Source organism: Entelurus aequoreus, linkage group LG03, assembly GCF_033978785.1.
Source record: "Entelurus aequoreus isolate RoL-2023_Sb linkage group LG03, RoL_Eaeq_v1.1, whole genome shotgun sequence".
Taxonomy (NCBI): domain Eukaryota; kingdom Metazoa; phylum Chordata; class Actinopteri; order Syngnathiformes; family Syngnathidae; genus Entelurus; species Entelurus aequoreus.
The window spans coordinates 73,452,944-73,469,479 of record NC_084733.1 but is presented as its reverse complement, the minus strand read 5'-3'; the positions used below and the strand labels follow the sequence as shown (position 1 = coordinate 73,469,479).

The window sequence follows — 16,536 nt, the reverse complement described above, 5'->3', positions numbered from 1 at the left end:
TTTTCAATGGGAGACAGGTCTGGACTACAGGCAGGCCAGTCTAGTACCCGCACTCTTTTACTGTGAAGCCATGTTGATGTAACACGTGGCTTGCTGAAATAAGCAGGGGCGTCCATGGTAACGTTGCTTGGATGGAAACAAATGTTGCTCTAAAACCTGTATGTACCTTTCAGCATTAAAGGCGCCTTCACAGATGTGTAAGTTACCCATGTCTTGGGCACTAATACACACCCATACCATCACAGATGCTGGCTTTTCAACTTTGCGCCTATAATAATCCGGATGGTTCTTTTCCTCTTTGGTCCGGAGAACACGACGTCCACAGTTTCCAAAAACAATTTGAAATGTGGACTCGTCAGACCACAGAACCCTTTTCCACTTTGTATCAGTCCATCTTAGATGAGCTCAGGCCCAGCGAAGCCGACAGCGTTTCTGGGTGTTGTTGATAAACGGTTTTCGCCTTGCATAGGAGAGTTTTAACTTGCACTTACAGATGTAGCGACCAACTGTAGTTACTGACAGTGGGTTTCTGAAGTGTTCCTGAGCCCATGTGGTGATATCCTTTACACACTGATGTCGCTTGTTGATGCAGTACAGCCTGAGGGATCGAAGGTCAAGGGCTTAGCTGCTTACGTGCAGTGATTTCTCCAGATTCTCTGAACCCTTTGATGATATTACGGACCGTAGATGGTGAAATCCCTAAATGATTTGCAAATCATTGTATTCCGTTTGTATTTACATCCAACACAATTTCCCAACTCATATGGAAACGGGGTTTGTACAAAAAAAATCCAAATATTAAAAAGTATATATTTAATCAAATAAAAAAATTAAAAAAATGTTTTCAGGAAGTTGGTGGACAACATACATTCAAAGTTTATACTACAATGAATACGATTTTGTAAAGACTATAACACATGTTTGCAAAAATCTACTTTTTTGAAACTTGAAAGGACAAATATCTACGAAATACTACTACATTTTGACAAAAAAAACATTTACATTTTATTGACATAAATTGATTGGTTTTAATCCCCCCAAATTAAAGCAGATTTGGCAGCAATACTAAAAATGGCTGTCAAGTATTAGATGTCAAATGGGACAGAAGTAAATAATATTTTCATAAATACCTCACTGTGTCATTATCAGTTAAATTTGGAATTAAATAAATAAATGTCCTTAATTAATTTGATGTAAAATTATATTTATTTTAATATTTCATGAATTGTTTCTGTAGAGGTTGCCCTCTAGTGGGTTTTTCAGACCACCACACACTGCCAGGAGAGCCCGGAATTCAGGTTATAACACTGTTTTATTTTCATCAAATAGTGCAAGTCTTTTGCTTTCCAGCAAACTGTCTTTCTCTCCTGCATCCGCTCAGCAGCACCTCCAACTCCAACTACGTGTCTCATCCCGGCTGCTGCTAATAAAGGCGACAGATGATTAGATAACAAAGCCCACCTGGGCCATCTACGCAGCTGTCGCTGTCTTCGAGGCCGGTCCTGGCACAACCCGTTCCGCGGCAGGCCCACGGGCCACGCCCCCCTCCACAGTTTCCTGATTCAATAATTTATTTCACGACTTAATTATGTACTTGTAATTGCTATTTTAATGATTTATTTAATGATTTCACAATTTAATTATTTATTGAATTTGCATAGATGGATAAAATAAACTCATGAAGCTTCCACACAGGTTAATTTAAATATTTGATAATTAATTAAAACATGAAATCAAGAAATAAATGACTAAAATTATGAAATAATGAAATAGTTTATTAATAAATACATACAATTGTACATTTAACTAATTATTGACACATTTAATTGTTATTTATTTAATTTAAATTTTAATTGATGACACATTTGAGTAACTATTTAAAGCTGTATTTGTTTCTGTCCTGTTTGACCTTTAAAAATGTAGTTGACACATGATGAATCACAATTTCCTCAAAAAAATAAAAAATACAATTCAGACCACCAAAATGTTAAGAATGTATTTATCCCTTGTTGCTTGATGTTCCCATATTTGTATACCTGCAATAGAATCAAATAAATATGCTTTACCTGGTAATACCAATACAATACCAAAATTGGCAGTATCGCCCAGCACATTTAAGTTTACTTCAGCTTTTTTTAAACATGAAGAACAAATATCTAAAAATGTTTATTAGATTTTAATAAAAACTAAATGCACATTTTGATAACATAAATTGATTGATTTTAATCCACCCAAATTACTGCAAATTTTTAAAAAACAATTGTTTGCAGCAATACTATAACGCCTTTCAAGATACAGCTCGCGATGCTTGATGTTCAATAAGGAACGTCAAATGGGAGATTTTTATAATTACCTAAATGTGTCATTAATTACTTAAAATTGGAATGATATTTATTTAACTATTTGATTATTTAAAAAATGTATTATTTATTTTATGATTCATTTAAATCTTGGTAATAACTAGTTAGTGATTTATTTTATGATTTCACAATGTATTCATCTTTTTAATTTACTTTGATGTGCTTCACTAGTATTCAGTGGCCTTGTGGTTGGAGTGTCCGCCCTAGGATCGGTAGGTCGTGAGTTCAAACCCCGGCCGAGTCATACCAAAGACTATAAAAATGGGACCTATTACCTCCCTGCTCGGCACTCAGCATCAAGGGTTGGAATTGGGGGTTAAATGACCAAAAAGGATTCCTGGGCGCGGCCACCGCTGCTGCTCACTGCTCCCCTCACCTCCCAGGGGGTGATCAAGGGTGATGGGTCAAATGCAGAGAATAATTTTGCCACACCTAGTGTGTGTGTGACAATAATGGGTACTTTAAATTTAACTTAAAACATGAACTTGTGAATAAAATTATTAGAATTGTGGAAATAATTAATCAAATTGTTTAATAAATAAAATGTTACATTAAATTAATTAATGACACCTTTATTAACATGTTTATTTAGTTTTAATTGTAATTAATTTGATAAAATTATATAAAAATGTATTTATTCATGTTCCTTTTCACCCTACATAATTTAATGGACAGGTGATTAACCACTGTTTCCTCAAATTAAAAAAAGAAAGAAAACTCAGACATTTTAACAATCATTCTATTCCTTGGTTGTTGCTTGATGTTCCCAGATAGCCCAATTTTACTTCAACTTTTTTAAAATATGAAAGGACAAATATCTGACTAATATATGACTACATTTGGATAAAAAACGATTGATTTTAATTTCCCCCCCCCCCCACCCGCCCCCCCAAATAACTGCACATTTTCAAAAACAACAAATTCGCAGCGTTATTATAAATGGCTGTCAAGATATAGCCGATATAGCGATGCTTGATGTCCAATAAAGCATGTCAAAATGGGACAGAATTAATTTGGATAATTACGTGAATGTGTCAATAATTAGTTACAATTGGAATTATATATATATATATATATATATATATATATATATATATATATATATATATATATATATATATATATATATATATATATATATATGTCTTTAATTCAATGTAAAATTATATTCATTTCCCTATTTAATTAATTGTTTCACAATGTGATTATTTATTTGTGCAATACATCCGACACTGATTGTTATTTATTAGTCCGGTACTCTTGTCTTGTTCTGTATATTGTACAGTATTTTGTATTGTGTTTTGTATATTGTACAGGATTGCTTATTATTTTTATTGGATAGTAGTCTGTTTATTTAAATTCTTAGTTTTATCTGTGTTACCTCTTGTGTAATTTATTTTTATCCCATATTTGTTCCCCTACCGCACCTTAAATTGGAGTCCTTAATCTCGTTATATGCAAATATAATGACATTAAAGTCCATTCTATTCTATTCTATTCTATTTCACGATTTCATTAAATCCTAGTAATTACTATTTTTAATGGTTTATTTAATGATCCACAATTTGATTATTTATTTAATTTACTTTAATGTGCGAATTTGACATGTAAAATAAATTCATGAAATTTACACACAGGTTCATTAAATACGTGAAATAAATGAATAAAATTGTGGAAATAATTAATCAAATAGTTTAATAAATAAATAAATAAAATTTTACATTTAATTAAGTAATGACGCCTTTAATAACATGTGTTTATTTGATTTCAATTATAGTTGACACATTTGAGTAAATATTTAAATATTTATTTATTTCTGTCCCCTTTCAACCGCCTTAATTCGGTGGACACATGAATAATCACCGTTTCATCAAATAAAAAAATAAAAATCCTCCGAAATTTGAATATTTATTTTATTCCTCAATTCGCCCAGCCCAAGTTTACTTTAACAGTGGCGATAGTCGGGAGTGGCGATAGTGAGCAAATAGATTGGATTTGCCGAGCGACGAAGAAGACACCAAAGCGGAAGTTGCTCTTAATGTTGTTGTGATGGCGCCTCACATGTAAACGAAGCAACTCTTGCATTTTCATTCAAAACATTTGTGAGGACTATTAAGGTAAGAGGACTCACTTCACACTCCACACTTAAATTCGCATATTGGAAGTTGCTTTGCTTTTTATTGCAACCGTAATTGAAGTGTGGAAAAAACCCCTAAGCTAACTTCGTCATATTTGAGTTAGCATCAAGCTAACTATAAGTGTTTAGCCCTCTCCACAACAATTATAACTTCCTCAATTTCTGCTGTTCAAGATATTGTAATAATACAAATGAGAAGCACCCATCCATAATTTTATACGAATTAATAATTGTCCTTGTATATGTGTGTTAGGTTGCAGACTGGGTTAAGCTGGCTCCTCAGCTATTCACAATAAGCGAAAATGAGCACTCAAGTAGGCAACAAATTTAAATATTACCAATTTTGTACTCAGTTTGTTCGCCAAAGAATATCAAGAATAATTGTAAACATCTGTTTTCATTTCAGTACAGCATCCTTTTCAAACAAGAGCACGGTGAGTATCATCCAGAGTTCACTAATACTTGTCAAGTTGTCAGGGTAAACATTGATAAACGAACGGTAGGTTTGCGTAAAAAATGAATCGATTTACTTGAAACTTGTTTTTTTTATCAGACAGTTCTTGTAAATACGACACTGGTTCTGTTTCACAACGCAGAAATCATGCCTTTTTTGTTGTTGAGTTTATTGATTATTGATTCGGCATGATTGATTGATTGAAACTTTTATTAGTAGATTGCACAGTACAGTACATATTCCGTACAATTGACCACTAAATGGTAACACCCGAATAAGTTTTCCAACTTGTTTAAGTCGGGGTCCACGTTAATCAATTCATGGTACAAATATATACTATCATCATAATACAGACATCACACAAGTTATCAGATTATATACATTAAATTATTTACATTATTTACAATCCGGGGTGTGGTGTTGGGGCGGGGGGGTTAGGTTTGGTTGATACCAGCACTTCAGTTAGCAACAATTATATATAGTGTAGGTCTGACTTCGTAGGATATGTACAGCGAGCAGTGAACATAGTGAACTCAGAAAGCATAAGAACATGTTGTCAATACCGGGACTGTGAGGGTTTTGTTTTCCCGAGATGAAAGTAAAGCTGGATCGGACATTGCTTGGAGGCGAGTACATATTTATTCAAACACTAACAAACTACAAAAAAGGAAGCAAACAAAAGGCGCGCACAATGGCGGAGAACAAACTTGACTAATGAAACCAAAAGACTAGCACAAAGGCATTAAACTATGAACATGAAACAAAAACACTTACTGTGGCATGGCATGAAGCATGAACTATAGTAAACAGGAATATCATGGGTAGCAGAGGTAGTATGGATAATGTCACCAGGACAATTAACAGAAACAGACAGGCTTAAATAGCAGTGACATGATTAGTGACAGGTGCGCAAGTGCAAAGCTTGAGACAGGTGCGTGACATGAGGACAGGTGAAAACTAATGGGTAGTCATGGAAACAAAAACAATGGAGCGTAAACAGAAACTAAAGAGTCCAATAACTAAACAAAACATGACTAAAACAAAACATGACCACACAGACATGACACAAGTATACACATTTGATTATTTACAATCCGGGGAAGAGGGATGTGGTGGGGGGAGGGTGTTAGTCTAGGGTTGTAGTTGCCTGGAGGTGTTCTTTTAGTGCGGTTTTGAAGGAGGATAGAGATGCACCTTCTTTTACACCTGTTGGGAGTGCATTCCATATTGATGTGGCATAGAAGGAGAATGAGTTAAGACCTTTGTTAGACTGGAATCTGGGTTTAACGTGGTTTGTGGAGCTCCCCCTGGTGTTGTGGTTATGGCGGTCATTTACGTTAAGGAAGTAGTTTGACATGTACTTCGGTATCAGGGAGGTGTAGCAGATTTTATAGACTAGGCTCAGTGCAAGTTGTTTTACTCTGTCCTCCACCCTGAGCCAGCCCACTTTGGAGAAGTGGGTAGGAGTGAGGTGTGATCTGGGGTGGAGGTCTAGAAGTATCCTGACTAGCTTGTTCTGGGATGTTTGGAGTCTAGATTTGAGGGTTTTGGGGGTGCTGGGGTACCAGGAGGTGCATGCGTAATCGAAAAAGGGTTGAATGAGAGTTCCCGCTAGAATCTTCATGGTGCTTTTGTTGACCAGAGAGGAGATTCTGTAGAGAAATCTTGTTCGTTGGTTGACCTTTTTGATTACATTGGTTGCCATTTTATCACAGGAAAGATTAGCCTCTAGAATGGAACCTAGGTAGGTGACCTCATCTTTCCTGGTGATAACAATGTCACCCCAATACTAGTGATATGTCAAATAATAAGTAGCAACGATGGTAAGATCCCAAACTTTTGGTAGGCGCGCTTTTTTTTTGACTCATTCGCTTCTTATCCGTTCCACTGTTACAAGCTCCGCACTTTTTGTGGCCCATTAATTGTCTATGAATGTTCTTATTCATCCAACTCTGTGTAATGAAATCTATCGATTGAATGCCCTGAGGGCCCATTAATTTATATATGTTTCTAGATTATTATAGTTTCATGATTGTGAGAAGCCATAATCGAAATAGAAATCAAAATTGTATTAATTGTCCAGCTATACTAATGCTTTATTGTCATTGCACACAATATACAACAAAACATGGTTCAGTGGCTATCTTTTTAGCATGGTTAAGACGTCAAGTTTGACAGGAGTTTGGGGGAAAGCGGTTTTGTTTTAGAGTTGGGTGTTGAAGCTCCAACAGACGTCTTCTGTCATGTGTATCACTAATGAGCTTAACGTCGGTGACATGTTCCGCCTCCTCCATGTTGATAGTAGTCCATGTTGTGGTGTTTTTTCTCTTCTGAAATCATTAGCATTTCTTAGTTTTTTGGGGGTGTCTTTTCAGGTCACCGGCTTGACACCAAGTTGCAACTTATTTTATCTCGTCTCTGATATCTGCTTCATTATTGTTGATAATCAGACCCACAAGGGTTGTGGTCTTCAAGGGGGTACAGTCATAGGTGTACAGGTAGTAGAGGCGTGGACTGAGGACACACCCGTGTGGTACTCCTGTGTTGGTGATGGTGGAGGGGGTGTAGTCCCCCACCTTAACTAGCTAGGCTCTGCTGCTGGTGAGGGAAATCCCTGATCCACAGACCGAGGGGGGCAGTGTGTTGAGTTCATCGACCATTTTGGCAGTGTTGTGACCGGCTTTGAGACTATATTCTCATTAGCCCCAGCCCTGATTTTAATGCACAATATGTTGGTCCCACCCACAGCACACGACGATGCTATCTGGACAGCAACATGGGGTAAAAGCGAAGCAGACGGATCCGAAACGATCGTCACCGGTTCACTCGACGACATGGTCAAAGTGTGGAAATGGTGAGGTTTTTTCCCTCTCATTCTGAACCCTTTTCAGGTAAATATGAAATTGTTTAGCAGGTTTGTGCCGGAATGTTCCCCGTCACATACAGCAGAACTAAAGTTCCCCTGTAAATGTCAGCTTTTACAGATGCCTTATTCAGAACAGACAGGTTATGCAAATCTTGAACTCAAAATAAACATGCATATTTAGTTTTTAAATATAGATTATTAGTGGTTTTCATGTGAAGCCACTCTCCTAAGCTAATAATAATAACTTCCATTACGGCAAATAAACTGTACTACTTATTAACTGAAAATGACTGTTTGCAACTTGCTCCAAGTTACATTTTTCAAACCAAAAAATACAACAAGAACACCATTGGCTGGCTGATGTTAGCATTAGTGGTTTAACAGAACACATTTGTTTCAAAATTGTCTCTATTTTTCACTATTACTAATTTTATGTAATTGAAATGTTTGCCGGCCCGAAAGAAAATGATTGGTGTTTAAGGCGGTCACTCGCCCTGTCTCGTCCACACGTACACGCAGGCAGCGCCTTCCCACAAACAAAAGCAGTCCAAGAGAAGCAAACAACAATTTGCAGTCATGTTGTTATGGTAGAGTATACATTCAATGACCACTAATGCTACCTATCCTAATTGCTATTAATAGCTAACAACACCCAAAGCTAATGCGTGTGCATGTTACGTACGTACTTGGTGTACGTCATTAAGTCCTCGAAGCTGTAAGAGGCCGAGATATACTGCGTAAAATACATTGGAAGGTTGGCGCCCTCGAGGCATCTGTGTAAATGTTGCAAACAGCCCCTTTTAGTACAGTATCATTTTCAAGTAACATCACCGGAGGAAGAGGCTAAACATGAGAGCAAGCCAAGAGCAAGCATGCTAATAGCTAAGCTAGCTCGAAATACTACCAATAAATAAGTGAAGAGTAAAGTTTAAGAATTGTAACTGGAGCTACATTACAGCAGAAAGCAAGCAGATACTGTATTAACAGGAAATTAATAAGTAGACATGAGTTTAAAGAAAGAATAATTAAATAGCAACAGTTAGTATCAGCATTATTACAATCAATGATTTAAAAGAGTAGTATATAATAGTTTTTTGTTTGTTCAGTTATTGTGTACCATTGGAATTTGTTTTGCACAAACAACTGTATGTAATAAAATACAATAAGGAACTGGTTTAAATTTTGTGTTAATATTGTTGGACTGTCAATAGCACTCACCATACATACGTTGACGTTGAATACTTTACAAATAATACATGTGATTGGAATCGGGTCATCTCACTCATGGATTATCAGTATCGGAATCGCCAGCATGAAACCCTGATTGTACATCTCTAAAATTATGCATATGACAGTGTTTCCCATAAACTGCCAACATACCTGTGGCGGTGGGGGCGTGGCTATGGGTGTGGTCACCATGACATCATCGAGTAATTTGCATAATTTACTACAATGATATGATTTTCTCTAAAAAGGCTCAAAAAATGTATACTTACTAATTAATAATAACAGTTTGGTTTTAAACGTCCATCCATCCATCCATCCATTTTACAATATAAATGATAAATGATAAATACTTGTATAGCGCTTTTCTACCTTCAAGGTACTCAAAGCGCTTTGACAGTATTTCCACATTCATCCATTCACACACACATTCACACACTGATGGCGGGAGCTGCCATGCGAGGCGCTAACCAGCAGCCATCAGGAACAAGGGTGAAGTGTCTTGCCCAAGGACACAACGGACGTGACTAGGATGGTAGAAGGTGGGGATTGAACCCCATAATTACAACACTTTGTGTACATATTTATATACAGATTTGAACAATAAGTTATTCACTGAAATATATTAATTAATCGTGGTTCTTACAAAAAATATATCTTATAAAATATAAAAGCTAAAATGTCTCTTAAAGCTCTGCCCCTTTAATTAGTGCATACTAAATAATTTAACTTTAGCCTACTACTACAACCATATTATTTACCAGCAACATAAAGTGAAACAGAGGCAGAGGTGTCCTGCCACAGTCAGTAACAAATAAACAGAAAATAGTAGTGGTCAAATACAAATAAGGCAACAAGAGAAGTATCCTACACTTCTCTTTTGTAAAGTAAATCTGAACAGCCTATATGGGCATCTACATCAACTATATGATTGGCCTGAGAAGCTGGACAGGACAAAAAATATATATAATATTTTATTTTATTTGTGGCGGACGTAATTCTTTCGTGGCGGGCCACCACAAATAAATGAATGTGTGGGAAGCACTGTATGATGATGCACTTTATTATGTCTGTTTTAGTTATAATGTTTTACTGTTCATATTTTGCTACATAAGCCAATGCAATGACATTTTGTTCACATGTGGTGTTTATTGTTGGTATTTTCAATAATGTCCTAAAAAAGGTTCTACTTGATAAAGACAACAAGACGCATAGAAAAGTTCTTTCATGGTATCACTTATTTTTTTCTGATGGCAAAAAACAAAATTGTATTAGAGGCGATATAGAACATGAGAGAGGTGATTATCCTGGACAAGTTCAAACACTAACACGCTGCCACTTGCAGGTCAGACGAGAAGCTGGAGCTGCAGTGGACGCTGGAGGGCCACCAGCTGGGCATCGTGTCTGTGGACATCAGCCAAAATGGAGCGATCACCGCCTCCAGCTCCCTCGACGCACACATCCGCCTCTGGGACCTGGAGTCCGGTAAACAGATCAAGTCCATGGATGCCGGGCCAGGTGAGACGAGGCTTGTCGTTGCTGCTACCGTTTATGTGTGTGTGTGTGGAGAGGAGTGGTGAGAAATGTCGCCATGTCAGCTTCCATTTGTGTCTCCTCATTTCACCCAGCAGTGGGTCCACAAAAAACCTTTGTCCCATTTGGAAAAACTGTTTTTGTTAGCATACTTCGGTTTTTCACAAGCGTGGAGGGCCGCATCATTCTGCAAAAATGATACCATAATTTTCTTGCTTAGAATTGACATTGCATCGCGATGCACTCACACACACAGTCCGCGATGAAATGGCAACATTTATTTATGATGCAGCTTGTTTCATAATAATTTTTAAAAAATAGTTGACATTTCGAAATCACACAGCATGTTAATGTGAATCCAGATTGTGATTTTTGACCAAATACACCTTGATTTGTTCTTTATCTGTCTTTTGTGTAAGAGGTAGCCTAATAAGTAGGAGTGAGACAACTTTTTCACTTCCGATATAATACTGCTATTGGAGTCACTATAAAAATGGGACCCATAACCTCCCTGCTTGGCACTCAGCAACAAAGGGTTGGAGTTGGGGGTTAAATCACCAAAATGATTCCCGGGCGCGGTGCTGCTGCTGCCCACTGCTCCCCAAGGGGATGGGACAAATGCAGAGGACAAATTTCGCCACACCTAGTGTGTGTGTGACAATCATTGGCACTTTAATCTTTAATCTTAATGAGTATTGGCCAATACTGATGTTGATCCAATAGAATTTCAACAGGAATCACACATGCTTTCTTATTTTGTAGTGTGGAAAGTTAGAAAAGGTTTGATCAAGGGAAATTAGTCAAACAGAGAACAATGGCAGGTATGAAAAACACTAACCTATTTATTACTAACCATCTGGAATGGACGTATGCTGTCTTTAAATTAAAGTGGAGTGGTTATTGCTTTGGGTGACACCTAGTGGCCACACTCATTTATAAAGTTAAGCTCATGACGCAGTAAGTTGCATGATGCGGACATGTTTGTTACTGGATACTTTCAGATATGCTTCTGCCCTGGAGACTTTGTATGTGTAAGTAATATGCAACTACAATTATTTGATACTACACTTCACTGTTCACTTACTGCGGTCTTAGTACATTCCAGAGTTTAAAGTATTATTGAGTACATTGAGATTTGAGTATCCATTGAAGTTTCATCTTAAAACGTTTCGGTTTTATAGCATAGGAAGTGTTTTTAGGTGTGTGTGAAAGCTGTGTGGAGGGATTATAAAGACAATAAATGCATATATTATTCATATAAATCAGAATAACGTCCATACTTTGCGGGAATTTATCTACCATGGCTGCGTCTGGAACGTAACCCCATGTGATAATCAAGGGAACACTGTATTGACAAATGTGAATCATGACTTAGACTGCAACAGTGTTCAATTAGAAGGGAACTGCACTTTTTGGGGTATTTTGTCTTTTGTTCACAATCATTATGAAAGACATGACGTAAATATTTTTTAAATGTATTCTAAATATAAAATAAGTGCGATCAAAGGTCAACTTACAATGGAGCCTGAGAGCCGCTCTATTTTGCCTATAAAGCCCTTTGAGAAACATTCAAACACCTATATTAAGGTTTTTTTTATTTATGATGTAATGTAGTAACAGGCACATTTATAACAGCATTTAATATTTACGTATTTTGATCATTTTAAGTATATGCGGCGTATCATTTAAAAAACCCATCATGACGGTCGCTTTTTTCCCCCCCAACTACATCACTGATTACTGCTCACTGCAGACTTTATGAGAGCCAAGCAACATGATAAAACATCACTTACTGTACAAGGTCTGCTGTCATTACGATGCTGACTGCCTGGATGTTCATATATTCCAATTTAAATGAAGAATGACTGATAATCTTCGCAAAGAAAGGTGGAGTGGAACCAAGCGTCTTTTGTGTCGTTCTCGCTATTTGGCTGTCAAAGTGTACTAACTTGTTGGATTATGTCCCCGTCCTGCTACTATTCAGGTGAGAGGCATGATTTATGACCTACAATAAAGTTTGACGAGCACAGAAACGAGAAAGCAGCTGATCAGTCGGTCATGTCGACATTGGCATGCAATTTTGTGATCACGGTGCTGCTATAAATAGTTTGTCTGCGTTAGCACTTATAATACCAAAATCAATAATAATTGGTTAATATTGAAAGTATTTTTGGCGCTTTTTGGATGTTTTTTATTGGGTTTTATGGGCGGAATAGAGGACCTCCCATTGGCTATGCTTTATTTACGAATTGGAATGAAAGTAAAAAGAAAAAATCTGCCGTGATGACTTTTCTAATGATTGTGAACGATAGGCAAAATAAAATAAAAAAAGTGCAGTTCCCCTTTAAGGACACATCTTATTCTTAAGTATGGCTAGCTTGTGTGCTTAGCTGTGGTGTAGCTGCTAGCTCATAGCAACCTGTAGCCTACCATGTCTACCTTTTTGTAAATGACTAAAATACTTAATATTTTGTGTTAACTGGCTGTCCAGATTTGCACAAAGTAAACGCGCTGCAGGACGACCTGGGCGCTGATGTCGGAGAGTTCAGTTGCAAGGCGATATAAGCCAATGTAAATATTAGATTGGGGCACCCCTACTAATAAGCATCAATATTAAAGAAATAGATATATTTTATGATTGGCTGAAGCCAAAATTATTATCATTAGGGCTAAAAAAAGACCATATGTTTATTGCAACTACTCGATTAATCACGTCAATAGTGGATGATTCACTGACTGTCAAACTAGTTGTTATTTGGAGCCCTAATTAATTTTCTGATGCGTTTCTGCTCCAGTTGACGCCTGGACGGTGGCCTTCTCCCCGGACTCCAAGTACATCGCCACAGGAAGCCACCTGGGCAAGGTCAACATCTTCGGTGTGGAAAGCGGCAAGAAGGAATACTCTCTGGACACTCGGGGGAAATTCATCCTCAGCATAGCTTATGTAAGGAAAGAAGAATGCTTAAAAAAAAGTCAGCGTTATTGTCAAAATGTCTTTTTTTTGTCCCCAGAGCCCTGATGGTAAATATTTGGCAAGTGGAGCGATAGACGGGATCATCAACCTCTTTGACATCGCCACCGGGAAACTCCTCCACACGCTGGAAGGTCTGTTTAAGTGTGAGCAACCTTTGAAGAGATGGACCTGAAGTTGAAGCTATAGTCCCTCCTTAGGTCACGCCATGCCCATCAGGTCGCTGACCTTCTCTCCCGACTCTCAGCTGCTGGTCACGGCGTCCGACGATGGTTACATCAAGATTTACGACGTGTGAGTGTTTGCTTTTTCCCCAACGCACACATTTTATTTGACTTATTCCGGAAGTGAGTTAAGAGAGTCCTGATGTTGTTCTGCAGGCAACACGCCAGTCTGGCGGGAACTCTGAGCGGACACGGATCCTGGGTGCTCAACGTGGCCTTCTCCCCTGACAACACACACTTTGTCTCAAGGTAGGACTGGCCAATTATTTGATTGTGGTCAATTTCACCTCCATTACGGTGATCACCTCTGTTAAATTGTAGATCATAAAAGTCTGTTAAATCATTTGAAAACGTACCACTAAAGAGGTAATAAGGAAAGTGTGAAAATACGTTTACAGTATGTTGGGACTAAAAAGTTTAATGTTATGTTTATGTTCACTTTAGTCTGAGTCTATTACAATTTTGTAAAGTTTTTAATACAGATGTTTTAAAACTGGCCTTTTTGCAAACAAAATTTTAAAAATTGTGATATTAATTGAGATCAAAGCATTTAAAAAAATCTATCGTTATTAATAGTTTTGCTATACAGCCCATCCCTATCTCAAAGTAGCAATTTATTAAAGCACGCAGGTCACCTGTTTAAGCCAGCGCTTTTAAAATTTAAATATTATTATAGATTTCAATGTACAGCGGAACCTCAATTTTCGAACTTAATTGGTTCTTGAACATGGTTCGTAAATCAAAAAGTTTGTATAGTGAAGCAAGAAACAATGTAACATGAATAACTGGTTCTAGCCTTGACAAAAGTCCTTATTTTAGTGAAACGATGCACACTTTAAAGACACTAGTGTGTGTATGTGTGTATACAGACGTGTGTTTGGGGTCATTGTCCTGTGGAACACCCAGCTGCGCCCAAGACCCAACCTCCGGGCTGATGATTTTAGGTTGTCCTGAAGAATTTGGAGGAAATCCTCCTTTTTCATTGTCCCATTTACTCTCTGTAAAGCACCAGTTCCATTGGCAGCAAAACAGGCCCAGAGCATAATACTACCACCACCATGCTTGACGGTAGGATTGGTGTTCCTGTGATAAAAGGCCTCACCTTTTCTCCTCCAAACATATTGCTGGGTATTGTGGCCAAACAGCTCAATTTTTGTTTCATCTGACATCACATGGACAAAGATAAGACCTTCTGGAGGAAAGATCTGTGGTCAGATGAAACAAAAATTGAGCTGTTTGTAAAGTTGCGAAAGGAGGGGTTTGTAAAAGGAGTTTCCACGGTATAGTCTTAGGGTCGCATAAAATATACCATAAAGACATCAATGAATTACAAGAATAAATGTAACTTTGAGAGAAAAAGTAATATTAATCAAATTTATATTTTTACTGGGAAAAGTCTCCTTTAAGAGCCGCCCTACAGTGACCTAAATTAATTTTAATGTTAATCAATTAAAATGTGAATTATTTCAATCAAAGGTAAATTAAAACACAAATAAATCTGAAACAATATTATTATTTTATAAAGACATGTTTGAGTGCCAAATCAATATACCGGTAATTAGGCTATATGACAAATGATTGGATATTTTAATTATTTAAAATAAATTTGAAAGACTTTTAAAATTCTGTATTAGTTGTCCTTCGTTTATCGGTAATTGGTTTCAGACCTAACTGTGGTAAAGTCATTTGACAAAGTAGGATTCTTATTTATAAATATAATATTTTTATACCTGTTGTTCCTGTTTTTGTGTATTTGGGATGACCATGAGTCCCGAAATGTGAAATCAAACCATGGCAGAAATATTTGTAAAACTCTCTTGCCTCCTTCCAAATGAGCCATTTCGAATTTGAGACTTAAGTGACATATTTTGCCTTAGTTATGTCAGCTCGGTCATTGCATGGAAATACTTCATCACATCCTATGTAGTTCTCTGTTAAAACTAGGCAGCCATGTGCTGAAACTACGGGTGTGGCTTGCCAAAAGCTGGTCAACGTAATCGTCGTGGCGACAATGTCGATAGCATTGAGTGGCAGCGTTGTTACCGCTGTTGTCGTTGGACATCATATAGAGTCGTTGCTACACAATTTCGGAAAAGAAATGGACAGAGATGCCATCTTTCTCGTTTCTACTATTCCCTTTCACCTGTCCACGTTCTTGTGCCGCCCTCAGCTCCTCAGACAAGAGCGTGAAAGTTTGGGACGCCAGCTCCAGAGCGTGCATCAACACCTTCTTTGACCACCAAGACCAGGTGAGACTGTGCATTGTTTTTTCCCCACTATTTTTTACTTTACTTTGACATGTAATTGTATTGAATACAGAGTTGTGCATTAAAGATGTTCTTACTGGTCCTGGCTCAGGTGTGGAGCGTCAAGTACAACAGCAACGGCTCCAGGATCATCTCGGCCGGCGACGACCGTGCCATTCACATCTACGACTGTCCCATGTGACCCGGGACAAAACACTCGTTAGTGAGGAGGGGAGAGGGTAGTTGTCACGAAGCTTTTTGCACTGGCTCATGACAGTACAATAAAATGGGGTTTTTTTGTACTACTTTGTTTGATTGGAGTGGATTTTGACCCTACCCGGTGTTTTATTGGCTTATTTAGGACCAATTCTATGTTGTAGATGACCTCAATGTATCTCACTCGGTTTGGGAAATGATCAACCCTTTATTTAACCCTGACTGCCATGTAGACGTCTTAAAACAAATTCAAACCGACCCTTAAGCGCCCCACAGTGGGCAGTTGTGGTAACACCTGTGTTTTT

General features: G+C 37.6%; 1 protein-coding gene across 1 annotated transcript; it reads left to right on the top strand.

The window, feature by feature from the left end:
• Nucleotides 1-4,328: 4,328 nt before the first annotated feature.
• On the top strand, nt 4,329-16,317 carry skic8 (SKI8 subunit of superkiller complex). Its single transcript, XM_062040659.1, has 11 exons — nt 4,329-4,477; nt 4,751-4,811; nt 4,904-4,931; nt 7,700-7,805; nt 10,387-10,559; nt 13,370-13,518; nt 13,586-13,679; nt 13,746-13,839; nt 13,926-14,018; nt 15,940-16,018; nt 16,128-16,317. Exons 2-11 carry the CDS (start codon nt 4,800-4,802, stop codon nt 16,215-16,217), a joined length of 918 nt encoding a protein of 305 aa, XP_061896643.1. The 5' UTR covers nt 4,329-4,477; nt 4,751-4,799; the 3' UTR covers nt 16,218-16,317.
• The last annotated feature ends 219 nt before the right edge of the window (nt 16,318-16,536 follow it).